General features: G+C 42.2%; 1 protein-coding gene across 1 annotated transcript in view; it reads right to left on the bottom strand.

The window, feature by feature from the left end:
• Positions 1-22322, bottom strand: part of ENPP3 (ectonucleotide pyrophosphatase/phosphodiesterase 3) — a 44760-nt gene continuing 22438 nt past the window's right edge. Inside the window, exons 11-23 of the mRNA XM_083731189.1 lie at positions 21709-21837; positions 21068-21099; positions 20424-20551; positions 16689-16755; positions 16153-16240; positions 14735-14904; positions 13950-14001; positions 12999-13153; positions 6040-6178; positions 5066-5143; positions 4763-4895; positions 1928-2084; positions 1-594 (exon numbers count right to left, since the gene is read on the bottom strand). Coding sequence (XP_083587315.1) covers positions 424-594; positions 1928-2084; positions 4763-4895; positions 5066-5143; positions 6040-6178; positions 12999-13153; positions 13950-14001; positions 14735-14904; positions 16153-16240; positions 16689-16755; positions 20424-20551; positions 21068-21099; positions 21709-21837 — 1499 coding nt within the window. The 3' untranslated portion in view covers positions 1-423. The remainder of the gene's footprint in view (positions 595-1927; positions 2085-4762; positions 4896-5065; positions 5144-6039; positions 6179-12998; positions 13154-13949; positions 14002-14734; positions 14905-16152; positions 16241-16688; positions 16756-20423; positions 20552-21067; positions 21100-21708; positions 21838-22322) is intronic.

The raw sequence follows: 22322 nt of genomic DNA, 5'->3' as shown, positions 1-22322 counted from the left end.
TATATTGCATGTTTGTTTGTTTATTTAAAGCCCAATCTGTCAAACAATATCCAAACACAGCTTATCTGTTCCTATCCACCCTTATCTGATTTTTCCATTGTAGTTCTCCAACCAAACAATGTTTACAAAAATGCATTATATTAGGGGAAATTGTTTGCAAAATGTGTACATGAGTCGAAACTGTTTATAAAAATGTTTGAACTAAAATGTGATGAATTTTCATGAGGGTGTTTTTTAAAGAAAAATAGCAAATTGTTGCAAAATGTGGAGAACTCAATTTAAGATTGGAAAAAATAAGAAATGAAATGGTCATCTCCTCACATCCCTGCTTCCAAGTAAACATGCATCGGTTTGTGTTCTGGGTTCTTCCAACTGGCAAGGAAGGAACCATTTTAAGAAGACCTAATAAATTACACACACTCATTAAAAAAGAGTTGTAAATATTGGCAAAAATGTCTTCAGTTGTAGGATTTCAGACAGAGGTTGATTTCTCTCTGGGTAGAAATCCAGACCCGTCAGAAGCTCCACATCACGGACACGAGCTGTATGAGTATGAATTCTTTCTTCAACCCACAGTGATTCCGGCTGCCCATCCTGACAAAGCAAACAAACACAAGAACTTCAATTGTGCATCAGCAGGCAAAAAAAAAAAAAAAACAATGTTGCAGTAGTGCAAGGAATTTCTGCATACAAATGCCTTACATCTTTATTATTTTTCCTAATTAAATTTCTGTCACTGTGGATTGGGGTAACTAGGCCATGGCAATCTGCTGAATGTTTCCTTTGCCCTTGGAACTTGTTCACTATCTTTTAACAGTTTCCTTACAACAGTACAATGAGCTATGACTTATCAGAATGAACAAACACAGCAAGTCCTTTATGCCATATTTGGGAAGAGGGAGGGGAAGGCCGAAGGCAAATGCTACAAGCAAAAACTACTTTTTTTTTTACTTCAGCTATTGGCACTACCTAGTTAGTGCTTAACAGTATGCCAAGTGCTGACCCTTGGAGCAGAAATCATGTACACATTTTCAGATGCTTTGAACAGCCACTGAGTGGCATATCTCCACTCTGGATACTGTGCATTACCATCATTCAGCTGTTATGCTTTTCTCATTTTAAATGCCACCACAGCCACTCCAGCTAGAGGAGGAGAAGTCGCTTACAAAGCACGCCCAGTTATATGTGGCTTACGTTGTCCTGTGACTAAATGATGCAAAAAAGCCTTGTCCAATTCCATCAATGCCACCTTGGTGCTTTTTCAAAAGGAAAGTATTACTTTATAAACCAGCACTAGGGCATTGTGATGGGGAGGCATAACTGATAACCCTTTTTTGCCAGCTGTGTCAATTTCACTGGAGAGCAGAATTGGACAGCATGTCCCAGGATGCCCACAGTCAAGAAATAGGATAAACCAAGCAAGAGATGGCAATGCACTTCAGATAAATTACATCTGTTCACAACTGGCAGAACTTTTCTTCAGCAACCATTTAAAAATCTAATTCCTGCTTATTCAAAACTGCATTTCTGACTTTCATGCATATATACTAACACAGGAACTGGGGAATTGTAGCCCTCCAGATGTGTTTTCCACTGGGAAATCTGCTCTTTAGTGATAAATTAGAACAAATAGCAATCCACTTAAAACCCAATTGCTGTTTGTACCAATTCAGCACTAAAGATCAACTTTCCCTGGGGAAAAGCGGTGGGAAAATGGAGGTATAGATAAGTCCTTAGTCTCTTATCCACTATGTCACAAGTGGTCTGAATAACAGTAAGTTGAGAGTCAGTTGGAATGATCTCTTAGGCTAGGCCTCGTGTTGAATTTTTACTGGACACTAAAGACTTCTCAGATGGCCGCATTTGTAGAAACCGCATCTCCAATACAAAGAGCAGGGGCATGTGAAGTGAATGATGTTATACTTACACCACAGCTCTCAGAGTTGTCAGGCCGATGAGGAAGGATGAAGGGCAGGACACTCAGCGAGCCTGAGCAACTCAGTGGGGTGTTGGCTTGGTCCTCACAGCTAGTCAGTACAACAAAGTAATGGGTTGGGATGGGAATCTGTGAATTGCCTACATGGCTGTGAAAGGAGATCAATTAAAGGCTGTTTACCAAAATCTATACTTTTTGTAAAATTATATTCACACCATTTCATTCAATGAAATTACAACTACCTACCCTGTGGAAATATTATGGAGAATAGCTCCATAACTGGAGGCAGAAGGAAATCAGCACTCGTTAGGTAGGATTACACTGTCTGTTGCAAAAGAGATACTGCATATACCTAACCAGCAATTTTCAGTTTCAGTAACTTACAGCACAATCCTGTACATATTTACTCAGAAGTAACTCCCTTTTAATTCATTTGGGTTTACTTGAGGCAAGTGGGTATGGGACTGCAATTGTGAATCAATGTGGATTGATATTCTGTCCAAAATTTTAACCAACAAAGGCATACAATTTTAGCAGTTTTTTAGATTGGATAATTCCTTTGATGTGCATGGTTGTATCTGGGGTCAAAAGGCTGAAAGAATAAACTTCTGCCTTTTCATTGCATTTCACTGATTTTCTATTTTTTTAGTTGAAACTGTATTAACATTTAACAAGAAACAATAATTGAAAAGGAACTGTAAGAGTGAAATTCTGATGCCCCTGGAATTAGTTTTCTTATCAATCATACAAAGAAGATTCCATTAGCTGAAACTGAAGCAGTGTCACAGATATTCATGCAAATGCAGTCCCTTAATGCACAGAGTAATTCCTGTATGAGCTCTCTCTTCAAAAAGTGGGTAGGGTTATCTTGCCATGACTAACTTTTTACAGATTTTGATCTGTTTATAAAAGCTTTTAAACAGCACAGTGTGGCTGACAGGATATTAAAGCCCTTTGACTGGAAGGAAGCTCTAGTCTGTCATCTCATCCATCCACCTACATTGTGGCAGAAATTCTTTCCCTCTGTCCAAACCATATTTGAAAAATGTGGCATCAAGTCTAGCCTAGAAAACAGCAAATCCAGTAAAACCCGGACCATAAACCTATTTGCATAGCCAAACTGCCCAGAACTTGCAAATATTCTTTACAAAACTGGCAGCTGGCAAGAAATTATCCTGGGTCCATTAGAGAGCATATCAAACAGATCAGCAGAACTTCATACTCCAGAAGACATCTGAAGGCAGACCTGTTTAGGGAAGCTTTTAATGTTTGATGCATTACTGTATTTTAATATTTTGTTGGAAGCTGCCCAGAGTGGCTGGGGAGGCCCAGCCAGATGGGTGGGGTATAAATAATAATAATAATAATAATAATAATAATAATAATAATAATAATTGATTTGCAGCATAGGAGCTAACTCCTAGGGGCCATGGGGACTTCAGCCCCCACAATAAAATATTTGAGGGGGCCAGGCCCCCACAAAGTTGATGGGCATTCCCATTCAAATAGTGTGTGCACTGCGTCATGTGATCAAATATGTGGGGTGGGGCTTGGCTGGGCCCCCACAATATTTCATTCAGGTTGGCCCCCCTGATTTGTAGGTAAATTGTGGTCAGCAATGCAGCTGTTGTTCCCAGAGCAAAGATCCAGGGAATGAGGCTGGAATTATTCTAGTCTATTCAAGCCAGATGCTGGTATCAGCCAGCCCACACTGGATCGCTGGCATCCATTTGTCTCGAGAGACAATGGAGGAGTGTGTCTTTGGGTGAAGTCAAACTGCTGGAGAGTTACAGTGCCTGCTGTGGCTGTAGAGACCAATGCAGAAGAGACATGTTTTATTGTAGCAGGGCCAGATTAAAGGTGTCCAGTTGTGCTGCTGCAGATGCACCATGGTGTTTCTTCTCTCTGCGCTCCTTCCAGCGGACATCCCTCCTCTGGTCATTGCTATGGAGGTACAACCTGATTGTCTGTCTCCAGGCACTGCAGTTGTCTGTAAGGGATTCTCACATGGTGAGGTGAATGTTGCCAGCCTTCACGTCATGTTTGCAGACATCTTTGTAATGCAGAACTGGTCTGCCAATGGGCCTGGTGCCTGAAGCCAGCTCCCCATACAGCACGTCCTCGGGGATCCTGCCATCTTCCATTCTGTGGACATGACTAAGCCAGTGTAGATGTCGTTGAGACAAGAATGTGAACATGGTGGGAATGTGATACCCCAAATCCTCCAAATGCAGCACATGTGGAAGGCATTGAGGTGTCGCTCCTGGCAGTGCCCACAACTCACTTCCATAAAACTGTGTGCTCAACATACAAACCTGGTAGACCTTCATCTTTGTATTGAACATTAGCATCACATTCTCCTATACCCCTTTGGAGAGGCATTGCCACAGCTGCCTTGCCAAAACACCTGTCTATTCTTTTCAAGCCAGATGTTGGTATCAGCTGGCCCACATACAGCCAGTCATTCTACATGGTATAACTTGATTTCTTGGCTGACTTGTGACTGAGAACCTGCTGTAACTCGCTTAAAATCTAGCATGGGGTTTCCCAGACTTAGGTTTCCAGCTGTTTATGGACTACAGTTCCCATCATCCCTGACCACTGGTTCTGCTAGCTAGGGATGATGGGAGTTGTAGTCCAAAAACAGCTGGAGACCCAAGTTTGGGAAACCCTGAGCAGATGGCAGACTGGCTATTGTTTGTAAGCCACTCTGTGATGCTTGACAGAACAGTGGGATATACGGTAAGTGATTTAAATGAATAAATAAAAATGAAACTCGTGCCACATGCTAACATTTAAATTGGTTACCTTTTTTTCTTTACTTACTGTGTAATAATGTCAAGGGAATCAAAGTGTCCATCACTATTATAATCAAAAATAGGCCCACTGATCACATTTAGCCCATTTCTCTCTGTAGCATATTTTGGAAGCAGCGCATTATGCAAGTAATCCCATAATCCTGCAATTGAAAGTACAGTGAGATAGAATCAGCTACAAGGGGAACTGTTATGCTGAATCAGTTTGGCTTCTCTGTCTCATGACCACACAGACCAGAAGAGGCCAGAATGTAAGCATAAACTCTCAGGTAAATAATGCACTATCAAAGTGTTGGCCATTATCAGCACTTACTTTTGAATTCTTTGTACATGGGAACAATGTTGCTGGTAAGTAAAGCATCATATTGTTCATCTGCAGTTGAATTGAAGTCTGTGGGGAAAAAATGGGATTAATAGTTTGTAAATCATGAAAACTAAACCAAAATTATTTTAAGCTGAGCACAATTTTGTTTACGATTCTGGTGGATCTATTCATTAAAATACCTCTTAAATTTTATTATTTAATAACTTTCTGCCCGCTTGCATGAAAACATAGGATCAAACATAGTAGTAACAGAAAGACACATGTGGACCCTGCAGCAAAAGTGTGAAATTCTTCTCTTCAGGGTTTCAGTCAGCCAACAATGACCTTTCCCATGATTAGTTTTCTGGCAACAAAGCACAATGAGATGCCATGGTTTGTTTTTGGCTTATGAACCATGGTTTGTTTAAACTATTATCTAGTGTTATGTCAGAAGCCAAGTATCTTGCTTAAAAATGGTTTGCTTGGCCACCTCACCCCAGATGCTCACCAAGCTACAGAGGCACAAGGCAGCAGCAACTGGAAAACAAACCAAGCTTTGGAGAAACTATCTGTGGCTTGTTTGCTTGCCTCGTTGTACAATGAACAAAGCATGGTTAAAACAAGCCATGTCTCCATGTTATGTGCAAATGAATCACCGTGAGCCTGGTTTCTAACAGATTCCTTTCCATGCAACGTTTACATATCTCTTTACTCAATGTAAATCTAAGCCTGTTGAAGAAAAATATTTAACTATGTCTTGAGGAGCCTTGTGGTCTTGTACTACAGAAGGCAGTGACTATAATATAGCAAAGCTATTCTTTCACAAAAGAAACACCACTGAAATACCCCCCCCTCTCTCCCTTTTTAATGCCATGCTTATCCCCAGTGGGTTGTTTCAGTGCTGTGTATATGTTTTTAAACACCCAGCCACATCCAGCCGATTACAACATTATGATCTTTTCTATATAAAGAGCACTACTAACTGGGAGGGTAGAGGAAACCGTGGGTGATGTTCAGGTCTGGCTGGTAGTTGGAGCAGTTTTGGCTCTTAGCTTCAGGGATTCTAACATCAGGCCGCAGACAGTCTGGAGCAGGGGGAGGAAGGGAAGATGCATTTCCCGCCTGGAAAGGGGGGGGGGAGAGAGAGTATTACACCCACAGTCGTGGCTAACCTACAGTTTTGTGACTTCCTAGCCTAGCTTTCATTGATTCTTTCTTTTCCTATTTTTATAATGAATCATGTCCGTGCTAAAAATAGAAATGGACTTTAGCCCTTCTTTCCAGTCTGTTTATTCCTTGGTCCTTCAGCATTTTGATAATGGATGGGGAGGAAGGAGGGGAAGTCAGCCCAATGTAAAGCAGTTGCAGCAAAGATCAAAGCAGCTTTTGGATTAAAGACGCAAGGCATTTGCCCTATTGGCTCTAATCAACAAGTTTAGATGGGTGACTCAAACTGGAGCTTCACAGAGATTGCATCATGTATGCCTTCCTGGCCTCCTTTGGTTCAAGATCTGCAGGTAGGACTGGGGGGAAACCTCCCATAGGGAACCCCAGGACCTCTGTCAGTGTAGAAACAATAAAGAAACAAAAACAAATTTATCAAGTAAGGCAATGTGTTAATTGTGTTTCCTCAACTTATAGCAGAAATACTTTCAGGTGATTTTTAAAAAAAACCCAACAACCTTTATCTTAGAGTTTTAAAAGATGGGGCCAGAGACACCAAATTTCTGCTGTTCTCTGCCTTTCCTTAGGTATTTTCTTTAACATTGTGTCATTGGGCTGTGCCTTACTCTGCCACCCCTGCCAACTCTGCCAGTTGATGAGAAGCAGAGACCAGCAAGCAAAGTAGTGGCAGCCTAGTGTCTCTTATAATGCTTAGTTCAAGCTGCATGGTAGGTCAGACTGAGAGGAAAAGTACAGTCACTGCCTTTGGTAAGAAGAGCATGCTTTAAACAGGAAACAGTAATCAATGTGTCAAGAGGCATAATTTATTTGCATTTTGTGGGACTTTTAACTACAGCATTTGGAAGCAGTTGCTTTTGACTGCCAGGCCATCACCCAGCCACTTCCAGGGGTGGTGTTGGTGTTTCTTAAGCGGTATAAGGGAAAAAAGAAAATATATAAATAAGGCATAAAAAAAAAGATCCCACAAACTCATTGATCCAGAGATGCAAACCCTACTCAGTTCAGATGTTCTTCAATGCCCTTTTTATCTTTATACAGCACTTTTAAAAAAAACCAACCAGTTATGGGCCCATTTTCAAAATCTCATCCAACTAGTCGTATTTCTATATCAGACTCATGAATGTGCCAATCCAGGAATGAGTGGCATGTGTGAATGACCCAACATGAAGCAACAGCCATAGACAGAACTTCCACATGGTCCAATGCCACAGCAAATGCCCACAGTTTTCAGTGAGGTGATTTCTGACATGCAGCTGAAAAGTCATGGAACTGAAGTGTAACCAAGTGTTGAGGAACCAAGTGGTATGCATCCCATGAATCAAATCTCCTTGTAGGAAAGCCTTCTGAGGGCCACATGTCAGTGGTGGACATAGGCCAACAAAAAGTGGGTGGGGCCAGAAAGGAAAGTGGGCAGAGCAATGGATGGGACTCTTGCTTTTGTAGAGGAGACTGCATTCTAACTACACAAAAACATATATCTATAGATGATATAGATATAGATATAGATATAGATATAGATATAGATATAGATATAGATATAGATATAGATATAGATATAGATATAGATATAGATATAGATATTTTACACACAACACAACACAACACAACACAACACACACATAATGCATATCCCCAGTGAGGCAGGGAAGCAAGAGACATTATCATGGGTCAAGGCCACATCTCAGTCAGGAAAAAACATTTGAAGATGACATGGAGCAGAGCCAGCACAAGGTGTGGGGTGGCCTGAGGAGAATCCTGAGGGCCAATCTAAGAGGCCTGGCAGGCCACATTCATGACAAAAAAATAGAAAATGGGGCTCAATTACAGATCATACACTGCAGGACAATTTCAATAATCTGCAACACGAAGGTGTTTACTTTCTTTTCAAAAGAGTGAATGAGTCTATGAGTGAATGAGTGTGTGTGTGTGTGTGTGTGTGTGTGTGTGTGTAGGAGGGGTTGGTGACTCGGTACAACCAAATCTTTCCTATGCAGGAGGTGGGTTTTTCCTCCTAAACTTTGCCAACAGTCAGAGGGAAAAATCATAGTTTTCCCCTAAATCACTGCCTCAGGAAATCTGGCTACTGACACTGCTATTTCACTGACTCACGACAAAGTGCTTTTTATAACCTAAAGGGACTAGCTCAGGATATGCTGGCTATCAAAAAAAATAATGGGATGGATTTCTGAGCCAACACTGGTACTTCAATGCCCCTGATGCTTAAGGGCCAAACTAGATATAGGCAGATAGATAGAGAATATGTAACTGTAGAAAAAATAACAGAAAATGTCACCTCATGGTGGTATTCCTTCATCAGAATGGATTGTATAAACATCTCCATGTAACCAAAAATGGGTCTATCATGAGATTCTGCTATAATTTTGATTCCATTTGTAGGTCTACCCTGATTGTGGCCACCTCCAGTCTGGCAATATTTCGTAGAAGGGATTAAAACACATACTGGAAATTTAGGCTTGTACGATTAAAGCGACTTAAAGGGCTTTCTCACCCTAGCCCAATTAATTCACTTTTTAAAAGAAGCAGACTTTTTGCAGTTAGGAAAGTGACAGGGAAATACACTGGAATTAGTGAGAAGAAGGAATGATTGACACTGCACAAGTGAATCAGTATGAATGCTGAATAAACAGGTAGTCCAGAGAAATCCTGATGTGGATCTCCTTTTAAGGCTCTTTTGATTTCACTGCCTGCAAAAGGAGAACAAATACCACACAACAGGAGCTGGAAAATAACTAGTGAGCAAGGCTGTTAGTATATCTGGAGGCTACCCTCCTCTCTTGTTGAAAGATAGCAAGGGCAGATAGCAGTTATTGGCATACATCAGGTTTTAGCATCTACTCAAAGCCTTACTCCTACAGCTAATGACATTTTTATTGATGTCTCAGCATCAAAACTCTTTGTACACACCCACTTCAAGAAGTGCTGGCTTCTTTTTCATACCTTATGAAAAGCATTGTAAACCTCTAGCTAGAATATTTTCCCCACTGTGCTGAAAAAAAAACACCTACAAACTATCTAGCTAAAACATTACATTGTCACTAAAAACATTAAGGGCAACCATTAAAAAAAAGGAAACTTCTCTAACTTCTCTGGCAGTGTCTATTAAGACTGGTGCTTTTTAACTTGTTTCTAAGGTTAGGAGTGAACAGTGAAACAGCCACATTTGCAGATAATAGTTCTGTAAATAATTCAGGGTAGTAAAGACAAAAAGGAATGATGAAGAGCTACAAACGGTTCTTTCCAGGCTTGGTGAATTGAAAATAAATAAATAAATGGCATCAAGTTACATTGAACTGTATTTGCCATCAAAAACACATCTTCAGGATGTGGTAAAACATTATGTGTGCTGTGAGGAAAAAGTAAATTCTATGTTGGGAATCACTAGGAAATGGATTGAAAACAAAACTACCACTATTGAAATGCTGCTTTTTAAAAACTGGAGTAGTAAACCCCTGGTCAGCAAGCTGGATATAGCCCCATAAAGCCCTCACTCCCCACCCTCTCCAAACTCTCATCTCATTTGCCTGCTCTGTGGCAATGGTTTCTGTGGGAGTGAATATAAGGACCAAAACAGAGCTGCATGTATGTGAAAGTGCCACCAGGAAGCTTGGAGGGTGGCCAAAGTAGCATCTGGTTTGGATAGGTTTAAAGCAGGGGGTCTCAGCAGTCTCCGGTGCCACCTCTGCAAATTTGCTTTTGCTGGACCGCTTCTAGGGTCTTCTCAGATACAGTGGTACCTCAGGTATGTACTTAATTCGTTCCAGAGGTCCGTTCTTAACCTGAAACTGTTCTTAACCTGAAGCACCACTTTAGCTAATGTAGCCTCCTGCTGCTGCTGTGCCGCTGGAGCACGATTTCTGTTCTCATCCTGAAGCCAAGTTCTTAACCTGAAGTACTATTTCTGGGTTAGCGGAGTCTGTAACCTGAAGCGTATGTAACCCGAGGTACCACTGTAATGTCAGAAAAGCAGACCATAGGGCTCCTCCCGTTTGATCCAATGCTCCTTCGCTGATTCACAAGTGCTGGTAATGATCAGAAGGAAGGGGAGAACCAAGGCAGAAAGAGGAAGGCCGGGTGAGAATGCTGTATGTTTTGCCACAGATCAGAGAGGGAGTGTGCTTCTGAATACCAGTTGTGGGGGGACAGTAGCAGAAGAGTGCAATTGCTCTCCTGCCCTGCTTGCGAGGTTCAGAACATGGAACTTGTCAGGAGTGCGTGCAGGAGCCGGGCCCTGTGACTGGTAGGGCCTCGCAGGACTAGGGCCTTCCTGAGTTTGGCCTGGAAGGGTAAGGTGTGGCCTCACAGGTGAGGCTTGACAGAAGACTCATAGCACCTGGTGGCAAGGACCAGGAGGAGTATATAAGGCCAGCATTTCCCTCTGGCTCTTTGCCATGGCAACATAGCTGTGCTTTGGCTTCCCGACTCCTGGAATCCTGACTCTTGGACCCTCAGCTTCCTGACTCCTGGTTTCCTGACCCTTGGACTCTTGGCCTCTGGACTCCTGGTTTCCTGATTCGTGGACTCTTGGCTTCCTGACCTCTGGACTGCTGACCCTGGACTGCTGATTCCTGCTTTCCGACCTCTACCCTGGCCCCGACGTACCAAGCCGGGACTCTGACTGCCCATAACCCGGACCGTGACTGCCCTGCTGGTCCAGGCCAGGCTATTATAGTCCAGCTATGTGGCCAACCCAATGCCCATGGGAAGCCCACAAACAGAACCTGAAGGCAACAGGCACTCTCACTACTTGGGTGTTCATCTGGTACTGGTGGTAGACCTCAGCCATTATGACTACTAGCAGTCACTGATAGCTTTAATAGCCATTACTTCATATAATCTCATTCTGAAGCCATCCAGATTGGTGGCCAACACAGTACCTTATGACAGCAAATTCCACAGTTTAACTAGGCAGGTGGTTAGGTAGTATGAGAGGCTGGACTAGGCAGGCCTATGGTCTTATGTTCCGATGTTTACCACAATGATGCCACCTGGCTTTTCTGGGCTGGCTTAGGTCTCCCAGGATCAACTCTGTCCCCGCTGCAGTCTCCCTAAAGTATGGCAACAGATGCTTCACATTGTGGAACTGCTGTGCTGTCTAAGTATAAATGGATGCCAAAAAAAGCTCCCTCTGCAATGAGGTCATTTTCCTTGTGCCAAAAAAACAAGCCTTAAGAGATTATTATCAGAGATGAGAAGCAGAAGAAACAGACACGTTCCTTTTGCATGGGTTTGAGCCAGCTGTCTATTGTGCAAAAATAATTTTTAAAATGAGAGGTTATGTGTTTATTTAAGCATCTCTCCTAATGTGAACATATCAGGGGTGAGAAACCTGTGCCCCACTCCAGATGTTGTTTGACCCCAGCTCCCATAGTCCCAGACCATTAGCCATGCTGGCAGGGTGTGATGACAGCTGGAGTTCAACAACATCTGGAAGGCCACAGATGCATCAGCTAGCCATGCTCTATGTAAACCCACACCAGATTAATTCATGAATACCAGAGGTGTAAGATTCTGATCGAGACATAGCAGGGAGGGGCCAAAGGTTTCCCACTTCTGGATTACAAGAAAAGATTGGCTCAAAAGTCCATCTAGGGAATGCTGTTTCCCACTGTGGCCAGGCCGGACATTGCTTCTGGGAAGTATGCATGCAGGACAAGAAGGCAATAACTTTTTTCCACTGTTGCTCCACCAGCAACTAGCATTCAGTGGTACATTTCCTCTGAAAAGGGAGGCTCTATGTTGCCTTGATAGCTAAAAATCACTAATAGACATTATTTCCCCCAGATTTCATCACCATCTAAGGTAGAGGCCACCACAGTGTCTTGTAAGTTAATTATGCATTGTATGAAAAAGTACAGCCTTTTGTGTCTTCTGAATCTCTAGTTCAGCAATTTCATTGAGGATTAGGAGCTGCTTGCCATCTGGGAAAAGCTGTTCCCTGGTGTTTGCCGCTCTTCTCTCTCAGCTACCAGAATAACCTGGTACTATTGATGCCAGGGTGGAGGTTGGACAGGAGTCCTGCTGCAAGCAGTGACTCATTCCTCTGTTCTCCTCCCCTTTGAATTTCTTCCCAGTGGTGAAGTGCTCCCCCTGCTAGCTCAAAAAGCAAAGTACACATATTGCAGCATCATAAAGTTCTGCTGCTCAGGTTGTCAGTGCCAGTTCATGTGGGCTTGGTGTTTTGGCTTGCCCAGCTGCTACAGTATTGAGTGAACTGGGGTTTGTGGAATCTTCCTAGTCCAAGGTGGCATGCATGACTCTCGCTCTCCCATTTCAATCTCACAACAACTCTAAGAGCTTGGTTAGGCTGAGACACAAGGACTGGCCCAAGGTGACCCAGTGAGCTTTCATGGCTAAGTCAGGATTTGAACTCGGGTCTCCCAGATCCTAACCTGGCTCTCAAGGTGGCTGGCAGTAGTTCTCTGGGGTTTCATACTGGGGGTTTTCCTGGCCCTATCTATGGATTGCATTCTTTTGCATGCTAAGAATGTTGCTCTGCCATTTAGCTGCAGCTTTTCCAGTGGCGATTTGGTAACCCTGATCGTACACTAAGTACCATCTTCCCCCAAAGAAGACCAACAACCACTCAGTCTGAAGGGCTGCTGCCTGGCCCATTTTACAAACATACAAACACAGTGATAACTGCCTGATGTTCCTGCAATGAGCAGTTTTGCCACAGCCCTTCCCCGTGTATGGCCTTTCATTGCACTTCAAAAGGTATATAAATCTGAAAACTTACTGGTTTGTTGACAGTATATGAACTCCATAGTGGCATCCAGATGTTTTGGCTGTATCCACTTACATATTTATTCTGGTGAAGGAGGCAATAGGTATTCTCTTTCTGTAAGACCTTGGGTCTACCATAAGGCAAATTAGAAGCTTCGGACGTCTTCTCTAGAATATAAACCATAATTACTGAGTTCCACATTTATGTGATGACCTGGGGGGGAGGGGGGAGGGCTTTGGTGGGGTGTGTGCAGCAACTGAATACAGTCTTTTTGAGAAGTTATGATGAAATACATGTGTTTATTCAGAGTCTTTGCTTTCCAATAAATTTGAAAAGGGGAGCATGGGTATAAAGATTATTTGAAAATTTGGGCAAGATGCTGCCTGGTATATTCTCTCCCAAACTTAGCTTGCTTCTGGTTTTAATTTTTATTATTTTTTGCATTTATATCCCACCTTTTTTCTCTAATGAACTCAAGGTGGTGCATATGGTTTTCCCTGTCCTCGTTTAATCAGAGACAGTGACTGGCCCAAGGTCACCCAGCGAGCTTCATGGCCAAGTGTGAATTTGAACCCTGGCCTCCCAGGTTCTAGTCCAGCACTCTAACCACTGTATCCACCACTTCATCTTTCACATTTAGCTAAACAACTTGCCTTCTACTTCTGCCTTTCCCCTGTCTGCTGCTTTCCTTGCATACTCCCCTACCCTATAGCCCGGAGAGTGGCAAACTCATGGCCCTCTAGATACTGTTGGGCCATGATCCCTGACCAATGGCCATGGTGGCTGGGGCTGATGGGAGTCCAACAACACCTTTGAGAAGGGTTGGGGTCCCCAAATATTTCCCTACCCACTGTCACTATTCAGCTGCTTGAGGGGAGTTAGGAGACTGTTAATCCGAGGCCCCGACACCTGCCCTCCACTGCCGCAACAGATGGATGGAAAAGGAGTAGAGGCAATACTCACTTGCTTCATCAGTGAGCCTCAATCTTTCATTTATCGCATTTACATTGGTTATCTAAAAACAAGCAGACAGACAAAAGTGCAAGGAACTGCTGCCATTGCTTCCTTCACTTGCCAACCCCACCAAGTAGCCAGCCCATACCAAACCCACCATGCCCTTCAAAACCTCCCACCTTTATACCTTGTGAACCTGCTTTCCCCCTTCCCTTGCAGGAGGTCCCAAACACCCACTGCTGCAGAAGGAAGCCTGAGAGAGAGAGAAACCTGCATTTCCCCTCTTCCTTCCTTCCTTCCTTCCTTCCTTCCTTCCTTCCTTCCTTCCTTCCTTCCTTCTTTCCTTCCCAACATCAGCAAACGGAGGAGCTTTCACTCCTGTGTCAGCATCCTTAAATTCTTATTCTTTGCATAGAAATCCCATTGATGCAAATGTAAAACATGATTCACAAATAAATAGTTCACATTTTAAAAGTTCAAATAAAAAAAACAACCCCACAAAAATATGAAAAGAGCTTGCTGGATAAGGTCATTAACCTAGCATCCACAGTGGCCAACCAGATGTCAATGGGCAGCCCATATAAAGGGCCTGAGTGCAACAGCACTCACCCCTGTTTTGAACAGCAGAGGTAGCCCATAGCCAATGTGGTTAGTAGCTTTATCCTACATGATTTTTTCCGATCCTCTTTTAAAGCCATCCAAGTTGGTGGCTATCACTACTTCTTGCTTTTGGGTGAGGGGTGGGAAATGAACGTCTAACCGTTTTAGGAGTTACTGATCCTGTTCAGACTTACCAAGCTGCAGACACATCCAGAAACATCTGGTGGTGCGGGGGAATTCATGGGGCATGAAGAAGGAGCTGACTCTTCTTTCGCAGGTGATGGAGTGTAAAAAGGAACCTTCAGTAGGTGATTCAAGGTACCATGTGTACCATTGTTTGCTGCTGGCGTAATCTTAAGCAGATCTGTCACGGAAAGTGAAAATGATTTCTTTGGGGCAGGCTCTGTGCAAGGCTTAACTTGAACAAGAGCTAATTTCCGCTAGGTGATGTAAACTTGGCTGTTAATAAAAATGCACGAGGATTTCCTGCTAAAGAACCCAACATTGCCATCTTTGCCAGCTGCTTTGATTCTTGAGAAGAATGCACCGGGTTATTGACTGGAATGTTTTAGGGTCAAATTGATACGGTGCTGTGTGGCATGGTAGTGTCTTCTCTGGTTAGACTCTGTACCTTACCCACTGTAAAATTCAATGAAAATTTGTCATGGTGCTTTTGGGAAAGGGCTGGAACTGCATGTTAGAGCATCTGCTTTGCATAAAGAAGGTTCTAGGTTTAAAATCTGGTATATCCAGGTAGGGTTGCGAATGTCCCCGGCCTGAAACCCCAGAAAGCCACTGTTAATGTAAACAATACTTAGCGAGATGGACCAATGGTCTGGCTCCTTATGAGGTAGCTTGGTAGTGTTCCTATGAATCACTCATGAAGAAAGCTGTCATGCCAATACTACTTTTCCTTCTACTGGTGTGGTCATTTCCCACATGATCTTGCTGTCCCATGTTGGTTCCCTCAGCCAAACATGAGGGCCAGCCGTGGTTACAGGGCAACTACATGCATTGTCAATGGGTGAATTGGGCCTGTGCCAAAAGTTGGGCTGTATAAGTAGTACTCTCCAGCTTTGGCCGTATCATTTCAGTACATTCCTTTGATTATGCCCTCACAGCTTCAGCTGTGGAAATGCTTGCCTCCCTACTGTTGACTGTCCTCCCATCTTATGGGTTAAGCAGAACTATTTTCTCTGTGCATAAAGCTGAAGAAGAAAAATGTGGCTGCCATCACTGGCAGGAGGATGTCCTCTAAATACAGAGAGTCACACCATGTACGCATGGGATGAAGGGCCATGGAATCTACTGTTCAGTCGCATTCTTTGTAGGTGTCCCAATCTGGAAGTCAGAGCAGTGGATATGCCTGCTTTTCATAATACAAAATACAGAACAGCTATTCTGTTCCTCAGTACACCTACCACGTAGGAAGAAGGATTATAACCTCAAGGTACCTTTCTGAACTCCACGATATATGTTTGCATTATGTCCTGAAGTAGTACAATATGTTTTGTGTAGCAATTAAATGTTCTCTGCATTCTGAGTTCAGTTTACTTTTCTCCAATCTTAAAACTATTGGTGGCAAAACAGACAGAATCTAGTTAATACTCACCACACATTAAATTGTAAACCTCAATGTTTTCAAAAGGCTTCACCTCAGTTTTTTCTTTAAATCCTGGTCCATGTGCCACAAAGATGGCCTGGGTAGTCATAATAAAAATGGTGTTAATAAACAGCTTTCAGCAAGTTTAAAACAATAAAATAAAGCTAGTTTAGCAAAAGTTTGACTCAAGCCATACATGGGAGAAACTACTGATTTCAGACATAAGGTTTATTCCAGAAGAAAAAAAGTAATTTTTAACAGTCTAGCTTAGACTATTTTGGGTGCATAAGCAAACCAGGGTTTTGTGATTTGACATAAACCTTCAAGTAGTTCCTTTACCCTGAAAGAGGACTCACAACACACTTCACATTTTGGTGGTGCATCTACTCAACACACCTTCTGGCCCATGGATTGTAAGTCATGTATTAGTGTAAAACAACACCCATGCAGGACATGAGAAATGTTGGAGTTGATTCTGTGGCAAATGCTTACAGAAAATAACAGATAAATACGTTTTTCTATGTTTATTTTTTAAAAACCCTTACCTGCATACTTTTGAACTCATTGTCAAAGCCATGGTTACCACCACCACAACGTGTATAGCTTTTAGACCTAAAAAAAGACAGATGTTGAACTAACATGTAAGCTTCAACAAGAAATATTAAGTATTTCAAATAAGAGCTGACTCTGGAGAGGGGCTATTTTTGCAATCAATGTCAAAAGGCACTCCCTTCAGCAATTTTTGTAAATAATTCTGCTTCGAAAGGGTGATTGCATGAAAATACTCCACCTACTCAGGAAGTTGCTGTCCTCTGAATGGGATTAATTTGATCTCAGTGATATATTCCCACAGCCAAATAGCACTGTGGCATCATAACATTCACTAACAGCATGTTTTCTGATTGGATGGTATTATTCTAGGAAGAAGAAAGACCTAACCAAGATAAAATGATACTAAAGCAGCAGCTGATGGGAAAACATATGGAACTCTCACCAGAGATGCTCGTCTGGTGCTATGTCCTCGTATTATTTTCTTGCTTTCTTGCTGTTTTTATTTGTGTTTGAAACTTGCCATCTGCCTTAGAAACTATCAACATTGAAATGTGGAGACAAATTCAAATAAAGCAGTGGCACTCTTCAATTCTTAGGCCATTAGTAAGTGTATCAGGGAAGTGTTGTATTTTGGAGTGGCTCTACACTTTGTGCAGCTATGATGTCTGCATACCAGTGTTGCAACTGGGTTCTGAGTAGCAAAGAGGAAGAGTGAGAACCAAAGATGCTCATCTTTATATCTCAAGGACACATGTCAGGGAGCCATGGACCGACTCCAGCTCCCAAGCACATGTGGATGGGTGTGAAAGGGGATGTAGCCGCCATTCACTTATGTGTTTATGGCGGGAAACACTACTGCAACAACGGGGTAACTACAGCAAAATGACTACAACATCAAACACAGAGTTGCTCATAATCGTCTTGGAAATAGTTGTATAAAAATTATTTAGCTTTATAAAGTTGTAGTTCATTTACATATTTCAGAACTATTTCTTTTCTTTCCTTTTTTACCATTTCTCCTCCTTTCCTTTGAGCCATAAAAGAAATTCTACAATATTTTGACTAACAATGACTGCATTTGCCTGGAAATTTTTTGCTTACTCACTGCTGTGACTTTTGGAAGGCAAGACGGAATAAACAAGACTGCCAAACTACAGGAGTCATTTACTGGAAATATTTTATGTTGACTCAATTATCTTGTGTAACGATTTGGAGTAACTTCAGCACATAACTCCAACACACACACACACAATATTTGAAAGCACTTTTGATACTTTGGAAATTCCTCATATGCAAGGTTGAACAATGAAGACATGCCAAAACAAATTATTCCCCGCTCCTTGAACTGTGTGGCTATTGTAAATTCAAACTGCATGAGATGTCAAGAGATCAGTACAATTGTGTAGAAAGCGGTGGTGAGGACGGACGTCTGCACCTGATTTTAAAATCTAAAAAGCCCGCAAGTGTTAGGATCTAATGCAGAAAGATGGAGGAATCACAGTGTTCCTCAAGGATTATGAAATGAAGACATGGGTGTCGCCATGCAGAAGGAATGGGGAGCCTGTGCCCTTCCAGGCCTGTGCCCTTCTAGACTACAGCAACTCTCATTCCTGAGCCATTGGCCATGTTGGCTGCTGCTAGGGCCACAAGTTCCCCTTCTCTGCCTTTCAGGATTATTCGTATTCCGAAGGTAGTAGTCAGTCAGATACTTCTGACTATGCACAAGCAGAGCAATGAACTCAATAGCCTTCTTCTGTTACTGATCCCCAGCAACTGTTATTGATGAGCCTGCTGTCTTTACACAGAAATGTCTGCATTCTGCCTTGATCAGAAGTTTCATCAGCAGTTTGACTAAAAGCTTCCATGAGTCTAACATTCGCAAATATACAGTGGTTCTGTACCTTGGTTCTCAAATGCCTTGGTACTCAAACAACTTGGAACCCAAACACTGCAAACCCGGAAGCAAGTGTTCTGGTTTGTGAACTTTTTTCGGAAGCTGAACCATTTTGAGTGTTATGCTGAGGTCTGTCCATTTTTGCTATTTACCATATTTTGTGTTTTTGTTTTTGTGGCTCTTTTTGTCTGTTTTTGTGACTGTGTGGAACCCAGTTCAGCTACTGACTGACTGACTGACTGACTGATTATGTGACTGCAGTACATTGTTTACTGCTTTCATTTTGTGGATCGATGGTCTCATTAGAGAGTAAAATTCATGTTAAATTGCTCTTTTAGGGATTGTTTTTGAAAGTCTGGAATGCATTAATCTGTTTTGCATTACTTTCTATGGGAAAGCACACCTTGGTTTTGGAACGCTTTGGTTTTGGAATGGACTTCCGGAACAGATTAAGTTTGAGAACCAAGGTACCACTGTACTTGCAAAATCCAAATGGGACAGGCCCTCTGGGATTTGACATGGTTTGGTTTATCCTAACTGCATTCTGACAAAACTAAGCTGAAATGTCCAGATGTCAGGTCACATGGCCCTATGATTGCATTTATCATTTCATTTCTTTGGAAATATTAATGAAGGAAATCTACATTCTCAGGAGTTGCGAAACTTCAATGACATAATGAGACAACTACGTCAGTTCAGTGGAAGTCAGTGGAATTCTCAAGAGGTTCATTAATATGGAATTTTATGAGTTTCTGTTTTGATTTGTTTATGTGATTTTACATTTACTTAGAAAGTTAACATTCACAAGGTGACTTACAGAGATATTCTCAACAATTAAACTGAAAAAATAAACTAAAAGAATAGAATTGCAGAGCAGAAAAAACAGTCAAACAAGAAGCAGTTCACACTGGCTGGCTGAATGAAATGGTATTCACCTGACAGCAGAACAAAGCCTAGCTGAATGAAAAGGAAAAGATCTCAGTACCTGAGCTCACTTTTGCAGGAAGGGAGCCTGAGGAACTGAGGCACACAGGGGTGACAAGATATGAAGTTCTAGGCCTAAGAGACAAAAATTGATCTGTTTCCCTGTGGCTGCAAAAGGGAGAGAAAGGACACTGGTCTCTGTCACAGTGAGAAGAAGGGCTGCTGGGGAACTTGCACACTCTCCCGGCAAAGTAGGTGCCAGGAAGAAACTCTTTTTTCTTTGGTGTGTTTCTACCCTTTTAAAATATTTTTTATAAACCGCTCAGAACATTTTATATAAAAATGGGTATAATCTGAATGAATAGATAAAGCACCTGCCCTTTAATGATACCCCAAAATCTGGCGCAGAGTCCACCTGGCCTAGGGGGCAGGGCCCAGACTCACCCAGCCCTACCAAAGAGGCTCCTGGTGAGACCGGAGGGGCATCGCTATGCCTGACAACAAACCCTAATTATTGGATTCTTTTGCCCCATCTTTTTGTGCCTGCCAAACAGCTGTGTCATGCTTATGGTAATATTTTATTCTCTTGTTAATTATGCTGTTTTAAACGTGCATTTTATATTTGACTTCACTTAGCAATGTGTAGTTTTTAAAAATGTTTTAATTGTTTTTGTTAAATATGTATTCTGTAGTTGACCTCCTTTGTAATGTTTTATTTTGAAATCTTTAAGATAACATTTTAGTTTTCTGTTAATTATGTTGCTTTGACTGTATACTTTATATTTGACTTTCTTCAGAAATGTTTGATTCTGGATGTATTAATATGCTGTAAACCGCTTTGAGATTTTTCTTAAAAATATAAAGTGGTATAGAAATGATGATGATGATAAGGTCACCATCAGTACCATACCTCACACCCAACCACTGCCGCTGCATCATAAGGTGAACTTTGTCAATACGGATATTGTTAACGTAGTGCAATCGCTTTGGCAAATTTGGAGTCAAGTAGGCTTTGAGGTGCTGTGTGGGCTTTCGGCACTAAAATTGGAAAAGTGAACTTGTGAGATCTTCACATTGCAGAACACAAAGACACAAATAGATATGCTGTAATTCCTTGATGAAAACACCAGACAGGAGTCACTAAAGTTCTTACCAATGGCAGTGTGCTGATTTTCCTAACAGAATTCATGGCTGTGTTCCACAGAGCAAAGTTAGGATGCTACCTTAATTGATATATACCAGTATTTGCACATTTAAAATTATTTATCCTAACCCCTATAAAAAAACTGTGATCTATATATTGATATAGGTTACATGTAGCACATCTGCCAAAGAAAACAACATGAGTCTACTGCAGAAATTACACTTTGGAAAAAATGCTTCAACTACATTGTGAACTGCCCTGAAATCTATGGATGAAGCCCCCTTCATCCATAGATCTCAGGGCAGTTGACAATGGACAATATACAAATGTACTGTTAATAATAATAATAATATACTTGCTGTTTTCTTACTAAAGCTACAAGGAAAATGAGAGATTAAATGCTTACTCACCGTAAGATTTTTAACAATGCCTGCTGAATCAACTGTTTGGAAGAAAATCAAAACATTAGACTCTGGATTCAAAATTACATATAATTATCCAACCCCTTTAATCCGTTTCGACGTTTTGTAAGAATTTAAGAACCCAATCTAGGTTCAAGCTTGGCTGTGGGACTGCGTCATGCTTTTTTGCCCTGATGGGTGACTTTTACAGGGAGTGGGATGAGCAAGCGTGACTTTGCTTCTGCTCCTTGATTTCTCTGCAGCTTCTGGTACCATTGACCATGGTATCCTCCTGGACTGATGCTATGGAATGGGAACTGGGGGAACTGTGCTACAGTTGGTTCCAGTCCTATCTATTGGGCTGCATCCAGAAAGCAGCATTGGAAGAGTGGATTTCAGCTAGCTGGTAGTTATGCTATAGGGCTGATGGGAATTGTAGCACAAAACATCTGAAGGGTTGTCAAAGGATGACCCAGAGGGATGTTGAGTTCTCCCTCCCTCCTTTTGGTCTTTTCAGCAATGGATGGACAGCCATCTGCTGAGGGTGCTCTAGATTTCCTGTTCTGAGCAGGGGTTTGTGGTAGATGGTCTGCCACAACCCTCCCAGCTCTCTAATTCTATGGATCTATCATCCTATGTCCAAAGCTTACATGAAAAGAAGTCATTTGGAATATTCCTTGATCGAATACGAGGTGCCGGTCCTTCGTACATATAAAAATTAACATCCTCAAAATAATCTGTCATGAATTCCATCTTCTCACAAGATGTCTGATCCATGCCTAAGGAAAGAAAAGAGATAGTTAAACTATTCCACAAATATTGGGAGTGGCCGCCAAGACCATACAACTATCAGGGATACGTGCAGGAGCCAGGCCCTGTGACCAGTAGGGATTCGCAGGACTGGGGCCTTCCTAAGTTTGTTCTGGAGAGGCAAGGCACAGGTGAGGCCACTTGGTAACTCACTGCACCTGGTGGCAAGAGCCAGGAAGGGATATAAGGTCAGCATTTCCCTTCGGCTCTTTGCCACAGCAACATGTTTTCTGCCTTGCTGTGTTTGGCTTCTTGCTTCCTGATTCTTGGACCTTGGCTTCCTGACTCCCTGCTTCTTGATCCTCGGACCCTTGACTTCAGGACTCCTTGCTTCTCGACCCTTGGACCCTTGACTTCGTGACTCCTTGCTTCTCGACCCTTGACTTCGGGACTCCTTGCTTCCTGACCCTCTGGACTCTCGTTACTGCTCCCACCCCACCATCTTGCCCCCGGT

The sequence above is a fragment of the Podarcis gaigeae genome (assembly GCF_964106915.1).
Source record: "Podarcis gaigeae genome assembly, chromosome: 3".
Classification (NCBI taxonomy): domain Eukaryota; kingdom Metazoa; phylum Chordata; class Lepidosauria; order Squamata; family Lacertidae; genus Podarcis; species Podarcis gaigeae.
The sequence above is the reverse complement of the archived record's forward strand: the minus strand, read 5'-3'. Positions and strand labels throughout refer to the sequence as shown.